At 40.3% G+C, this 8,016-nt stretch overlaps 1 protein-coding gene across 1 annotated transcript; it reads right to left on the reverse strand.

Moving 5' to 3' along the window:
* Positions 1-2,825: 2,825 nt before the first annotated feature.
* LOC311065559 (toll-like receptor 13) lies at positions 2,826-6,587 on the reverse strand. The gene is made up of 3 exons (XM_084085953.1): positions 6,519-6,587; positions 5,350-5,467; positions 2,826-3,302 (listed from the first exon to the last, which is right to left on the reverse strand). Exons 1-3 carry the CDS (start codon positions 6,583-6,585, stop codon positions 3,086-3,088), a joined length of 402 nt encoding a protein of 133 aa, XP_083942079.1. The 5' UTR covers positions 6,586-6,587; the 3' UTR covers positions 2,826-3,085.
* Positions 6,588-8,016: the final 1,429 nt, after the last annotated feature.

Consider the following 8,016-nt stretch of genomic DNA (forward strand, 5'->3'; position numbering starts at 1 on the left):
AGTTACAAATGGTGTTTCAAAAATATATATATTCAAAGATTTGCAGAAATGTTCAATATTTTCCCCAAAAATAGCAGATATACAAGCTCATAGCGCGGCACTCGGTGCCGCGCTATGAGCTTGTAGATCTGCTATTTTTCAATAGCGAAAGTATAAGATAACGGTTATTGCTAAACATCTAAACCGACAGAGATGTGTTCCTGGTCTTAATGTGTTAATTGCTCTTGTCCAAATAAGGCCTCACGGCAGAAGGTGCTGGTTGACAGCTTTGTGTCACACCACTAATAGTGCACATGACCTTGTTGCTACTCCCTAGTGGCGGTAACCAAGTACATATACTTCAGTACTGTAATTTTCAACCCATCTTCATATAATTGGTCCTCACTTATGCTCATGATAATACCATTACAAGGGGGCATGCCTATAGATTACAGAAGTCCTGACGTCACTCGTTCATCCCCTGGGTCGTAGAAGTCATTTCTCTATGGAGAATAACATTGGGTCATCGTAGAATCGTCTCATATAAGAATCGTGGTCCAAAAATATACAAACTGTCTCTGCGATATTGTCAGGGAGGTGGCTGGTGGTGGATAGTCAGTCACTCATATTTGATACAGTCTGTTTCTGGCGAAAATCTAACTCATTCGGCGGAAGTAACATTAGCGTTTTCTCACCGTCAGTTGATGCTTCATATCCATAAGAGTCCATTTATTTTTGGAACACAGTTCTTATTTGACGCGATATTAAAGTTGTCTATGGGAATCCAGAATGGGGGTGGAAAACCGCGACCCAGGTAGGATGTGTAAATTACGTCAGACTTCGGTGCTCTATATAGAAAAACGCTATACAAATTAATTAATTTTTCGTTATCATATATGGGCATATACTGATGACATCAGAGATCCCCACATATGGGCATATCAGTCGCAGTGTTGCAACGTATAGGTGTGAAGGCCACATGGCGGCCTGAAACTCTAGTTTCATAAATTCTGCTAAACATGTGGGGCATTTGGACCTCACGAGTAAAGTATACAAGCACACGCACGCACACGCACAAAAAGTGATGGAGAGTTTATGGTTTCAAAAAGTGGTGCTGTCAGCCAGGCAGCTGTGAAGTTTGCTGCATCAGCAGTCACAGAAACCACACTATACAACAAACGGCTCTGTTCTCACACACTTTAACACAGAAACCACACTATACAACAAAGATATAACACAGAAAAGTCACAATAAATAATACTTTCGAGGATGAAGGAATTGTAAATTTGAATCCTACCTGAACTCCTAAACGTCAGTGACAACCATCCTTCCAGTGTTTTACTCAGACAGGAATGAAGTCCATTTGACCACAGCTCAGCTTCTCCTCAGACATAACATGAGGTGACAGATAGTGAAAGAGGAAGCACCCTAAAAATGCAGAAATACTTCAAAGAACAAAGGTGAGCCGAGTGCTTCTGAGACTTCACACAGGGTGAGGAAAATGCAGAAATGCTTCACTTTAGTGGAACTAGGACAGAAACTATCAGTCAGTTTGAACAACAAGATTACAAGGTCAGACTCCACCTTAAAAAGCCATTGAGACCTGAAGCCGATTCTACATGTCTCCTAAATCTCAAAAGTTTTCTGAAAAACGCATGTTTCTATATCAGTGGTTGCTCAATCTTTTTCATGTCAAGGACCCCCACAATTATATGTATTTGGCCGCGGACCCCCATCAAAATATTTTGTTCCAGGGACCCCCCAGAAGCAACGGTTTGAGTTAAAAATGTTCGCTTTGAAAATATATACATTCAAAGATGTGCACACATTTTCACAATATTTCAAAAATAGCAGATCTACAAGCTCGTAGCGCGGCACTCGGTGCCGCGCTATGAGCTTGTATATCTGCTATTTTTGAATAGCCCAAAGTGTAAAATAATGCTTTTTAGTTCAAATCTTAAAATTACACAGTTCCAGGTCTTAATGGGTTAAGCCCGTAGCGCTTAGTGTAAGCGACGTGGGTGTGTGTGCAGAATATACTCAGTTCGACACTGTATAGGTTCTTCTCAATAACTTTTACTGTAGTCTCTCAGCCAAACAGTACCGTCCAACAGACCGTTCCCTCGCTCTCTCTCTCTCTCTCTCTGCTCTCCTTCCCTCTCTAGCTTTTCCCCACAGCGCCCCCTAGCGGGATCTCTCATACTGAACAACCATTTCCGTCCACTCACTCTGTGATATGGCCAAATCATGCGCGAGAAACAAGCACCGGTGTTGCAAGGAACGTCTATACGCTCTTCTGTCTCTGATGTGCGGGCCAGGCTACTAGACGGGAGGGTGTAGCGGCCCGACCCTCTAGTTCAATACAATTTGCATATAAAGGAGCAACATGATCAGTGAAATGTATGCAAATGAGTATAATGCAAATAATGAATGCTTTAAATGAGCAAATAATACCATTAGTTAATGTAGATTATACATCATGTGTGCATATATCAAAGCTGATTAATATGGTAATGAGGAAGCCATGGATGTAAAAGTAAAGTTAGGGGGTTGTATTCAGGAGAAAAACATTTGAACAATCCACTTTTTCTGGTAAATCAATACAAATCAAAACAAAACTTCCACCGTCACCATTTTCACCAAACAATGGTTTAAACTACACTGTCATGATCTCACCAGCCTCTATTATCGGTATTGTATTATTTGTAACTAATGACTTATTTTAATTGTACATGATCACTGCTAAATAAACAATACATGTCATGAAAGGGGATTACATTAAAATAAATGAAGTACAACAAAATGATATAATCCAACAGAAAGTTAAATATAAAGTTAAATAAGTTACAGAGTTAAGTAAAAAAAAAACTGCTAAAAACAAATAAACAATTACTTAAAGAGGTGAGAGGTGCTTTAAAAGAGGCCAATGAGGTATCTAGGTTTCTACATCTATGCAGGTAACACTGTTAATGTTAACAGCAAACAACGAAACGAACGCTCCCCCATCCCCGACAGGACGATTTCCCCCTTCAAAATCAATTAAAATTCTCCACCAGATTCCCCTCTCATTCACATTCACCGTAACATAATTACAGTAAATATCAGATTATTCATTCAAAGCCAGGTCAGTGTGAGGTGTGTCCAGAGCTCTGCGTAGGTTCTGCCAGAACAGTCCAGGGTGCTGTCCAGCCTGGGACCAGCTCAGGTAGGTGTGTCTCTTCACCAGCCTCCTCATGTGATAGTAGGGAGACAACTGGTGGGCTGGAATGTCCTCCAGAAACACCAGGATCAATACGTCCTTCTGTTCATCAAACAGACGGTAGCTGCACACAGGAGACCAGAGGACATTTACACTCAGTCAACTTTCATTTACCCAATGAGACCTGAAGCCGATTCTACATGTCTCCTAAATCTCAACAGTTTTCTGAAAAACCTATGTTTCTATATCATTGGTGCTCAATCTTTTTCATGTCAAGGACCCCCAAAATTATATGTATTTGGCCGCGGACCCCCATCAAAATATCTTGTTCCAGGGACCCCCAGAAGCAAAGATTTGAGTTAAAAATGTTCGCTTTAAAACAATATATTTTCAAAGATTTGCACACATTTTCACGATTTTTCAAAAATAGCAGATCTGCAAGCTCGTAGCGCGGCACTCGGTGCCGCGCTATGAGCTTGTATATCTGCTATTTTTGAATAGCCCAAAGTGTAAAATAATGTTTTTTAGCTCAAATCTAAAAATGAGACAGTTCCAGGTCTTAATGGGTTAAGTAACACTTTATTTACTCTGAGACAAACTACTAGTTGCATTTAAACATATTGACTTTATTTTTCTGTAAATAATGGTTTATTTACAGTAAATAAAGTTTATAGTGTGACACTGCCACATAAATCTCTGAAAGGGTATAGTTCCTGCCCATCTATTGGTATTGAATGACTCATAACATACTTGGTGATAACAAAGGGAATATATTAGTTAAAAAGATGGTTGAATATTTAACACCTAAATGTAATGTTTTGATGAACACATCCATTCATTCTCTGTTGTCAGGGTTCATTCCTTAGGGGGCGCTGTGGGGGAAAAGCAGCACGTGTAGTAAAAGTTCCAGGAAGTGAGGCTGTGGTGGGTTCCATTTTGGGAGGTAAAGACTGTTTGTTGTGGTTTGACAAAGAGACTCTTTAAACTAAAGCCTACACTGTAATCCGCATCAGAACTTTAAACCATTGAATATTGTAGTGGATAAACTTTAAGACCTGTATAAGGGAAGCTTATTGGTCCAAATGAAGAGGATATTCTGATGGTGGGTATCATCAACAAACACATTCACACAAACAGAAAACACACATTCAGTGAATGTTCAATTCCTCTGTAATGCAAGGCACCAAATCACAAACAATGTGACAAAACATCCTGGATTGTAGGGAGACATAATCATTGTGATGGAGCCTCTACCCTCCTCCAGCTCTGATACCACTGTGATCCACCACAGTGTTTTGTATTTGATTACAGCACCCTTATCTTTTGTTCTTCTTTACATTGTTCTACATCCACAGCAGTTCATTAAAGCAATAAGCCACAAGAGGCTGTGGTTTACCCTGGAAATGAGAGAAAGTGAGGCCCGTCACAGAGCAGAGTGCCTCAGACCCTCTTATAGCTGTTCTAACATCACAGTAAACAACAGCCTTTCAGACCCTCTTATAGCTGTTCTAACATCACAGTAAAACCACAGCCTTTCAGACCCTCTTATAGCTGTTCTAACATCACAGTAAACCACAGCCTTGTATGGCTTATTGCAGGGGTCTTCAACGTTTTCAGGCCAAGGACCCCCTAGCTGAGAGAGAGATGAAGCAGGGACCCCCTTTAGATTGTATAAAATTGTGTTTCAGATTACTTGGTCTGCTCTTTTTCCCCTCTACACCTATACCTCTTTGCCAAAAATAGCAGATCTACAAGCTCACAACGCCTCGCGCTGCGAGGCGTTGTGAGCTTGTAGATCTGCTATTTTTTGGCTAAAGTTCTCCTCAGAAAAGAGATGCTAGGGTTCAAGTGGTTAAGGTAAAAACAAAAAAATCATATCACACAAAGATTCGGCGGACCCCCTGTAGTAACTCTGAGGACCCCCTAGGGGTCCCGGACCCCCTGTTGAAGACCCCTGGCTTATTGCTTTTTTTAAAAATGGTTGCCAAATATGTTAACATGAAAATCATAGTTAGTTTTTAATAATGTCATTATCCATCGAATTGGTTGATGCTAGTTACTATTCTATTATTATTATTATCATTAATATTATTATGATGATGATGTAAATGTGGCCATCATATTTTTTTCATGTATTTTACAGTGAAATGTCAGAGAAATAGCGCCCTCACCTGGCCATCTGGATCTCTCTAGAGCACCATTCACTCTCCAGGTAATGACGGCTGATCACACAGATGGTCTTTCTGCTGCCATAGATGGCATCTGTAATGTTCTCCATGATGGGTTTACCTGCCAACAAAACATACCGACATTATTCAAACCACATTAAAGGGTAAGACCACGTTTGTAGAGGTTTGGGTGGGTTGTGTAGTTAGTACCTTGCCATGGTGTAACTGCAAAGGTGGACCAGAAAAACAGTTCTCAAAGTCACTCTTTTAGCACGTAAACGAACGCAAACAAAGTTGATTCAGACAATATATATCACCAGTTATAAAAGTAATAATGTAATAAAATAATTTATTTTTATTATAGATAAAAGTATAATGCTCATCGGTTAGTATTTGGCACCTCGCCGCGCGGCCAGAGGCAAAAAAAATCACACAGGTCACAGTTGTCCATTTCTTTTCCATCAATGTCATAGCCTTATCGATGTCTTCAAAGCTTTGCATCTGGCCTGATATTTGTTTCAGGATTGCAAACATATGTCCTCCATCTTTGAGGTTGGGGTAGCACCTGCTTGTCCCTCGTTGAGGACATTTTTAGTGTGTGATCGTCCATCCCCTGTCTTTAACCTCTTTATTACATAGCATGAATGCAGGTGATGGTATTCCTATTGATTTAGCTATTTTACTAAGAAGAAAACCCAGACTGGATCCACAGATCCGGATCCGAATCTTCAAATAGTAAAATCAGCAGGAAGTTGAATTTTTTATTTAAAAAAAAACAGTACCAGGTTTTGGGATGTTCTATATTGTCTGAATCAGCTTTGTTTGTGTTCGTTTGCATGCTAAAAGAGTGACTTTGGGAGCAGTTTTAACTAATGTAAGTCAATGAGGAGCATAATTTGAATTATCAATTTCTAATCAATGGTGAAATTATTTTTGATTTCTTGTCCACCCTTGGAGTTACATCATGCCAAGGTAACAACCCAAACCTCTACCAAAGTTGTCTTGTCCTTTAAAAAATGATTTCACACATCTTGAGAGACGGATAGATATTATTAGCCTACATACTGTAATGATAATGCCAAAGACGACAGAGTTTTTCATAAGGGGGGGGGGGTCCTACAGATATATTTATATAAATACAGTATTACTTAGAGACCGAGAGAGGTTTGTACCTGGTAGGAAGTCTCGGTGGTGCAGACAGAGTCTCCAGCCCTGCTCTCCCTCCAGCACTGGAAGCATTTCTCTGCAAACCCAGAGCTCATCGTGAACGTTGTAGGAGATGAAGGCATCGTAGCGCTGAGGAGACCCCCTCTTTCTTTCCTTGGCATCATGAAGGAAGGCCAGGAAGAGGTAGTAGGTATAGAGAAGATGTGACCTCAGGAAGTGGTAGGTGAAGGATGTGAGCAGAGTTAGCACAATCACACAAGTGGAGGAAATGTAGCAGATGAAGCTAGTGTCCATCCAACAGGAATGATAGTCAAAGTCCAGAAACCTGGTTCCCTTTTTAGCCAGAGGATAGGCACAAGTGTAGCCTGGAGCGTCAACTACCAGTGTTTGGTTGTTGTTCAGGATCCACTGCAGAAAGTCAGCATTAGAACAATCACAAGCTAAAGGGTTGTCATTCATGTTAATATACCTGAGAGCAGGGAGGAAACTGAATACAGAGACATTGATCACTGTCAACTCATTCTGGCTCAGGTCCAGCCAGGAGAGTCTAGTCAGATTGGCTTGTGCCAGGAAATCCAGGGACGTCACATTACAGTTTATTAAGGAAAGAGTCTTCAGCTGTGGTACGTATTTAAATGAGTCTGGGTCCAGTTGTTTACCATGGGAAACATTCAAATGTTCCAAATGTTTCATATCTGAGAGCATGTGCCATACAATATATGGATTGTCTTGTGGACTGGATGGTATTGTTAAATGCTTCAGGCTCTGCAGTAAGGTGGCATTATGGTTTTGCCATTGTAACTCATGGGGAGGTGAAGATGTCATTTTTAAGGGGTTAATGAAATTTAGAATAAGTGTTTCAAGTTCATCTAGTCCTTCTAAATAGTTGTTGTTCCACGGATTGGAGGCATTCAAGTTATTGCATTCCATGTCTAATTGCTTGAGCGATTTCAGACTCATGAAATCCCCTTCCATGGGCGGATGCATGTCATTCTTTCTTAAATCCAAAGATTCTAGTTGGTGTAGGCCAGTTTTGAATGTTGCACCATACTCCCTGATAACATTTTGAATCACAGTTAGAACCTTTAATTCATTAAGATGTTGAAAAAAACACGGTTTGAGTTCAAATATGTGGTTGTTATCTAGATGAAGATGTGTGAGTCTGGTTAGATTTAAGAAGTCTGAGCAGCTTAAATCCCCAATAAGATTGTTACTCAGGTTGAGGATTTGAAGCATGGAGAGATTCTTGACCTCGTCTGGTACTTTGGAAAGCTGGTTGTTGCCGAGGTTCAGGTGACTCAATCGTTTCATTTGTTTTATGGAATCCTTAGCCAGTTCAGTCAGTCCATTACCTGATATATCCAGGTTGGTAAGCTGAGTACAATTTGACAGTGATTTACTATGGCTGGTACCTATTTCATTTACACTAAGTGTCCTCAGTGTGGGTATTTTGCAGATAGTTTTTAGGAGATCTTTGTCTATCAACACTTCCAACCCCAGCTG

The sequence above is a fragment of the Gymnoscopelus microlampas genome (assembly GCF_963454915.1).
Source record: "Gymnoscopelus microlampas genome assembly, chromosome: 18".
Taxonomy (NCBI): Eukaryota; Metazoa; Chordata; class Actinopteri; order Myctophiformes; family Myctophidae; genus Gymnoscopelus; species Gymnoscopelus microlampas.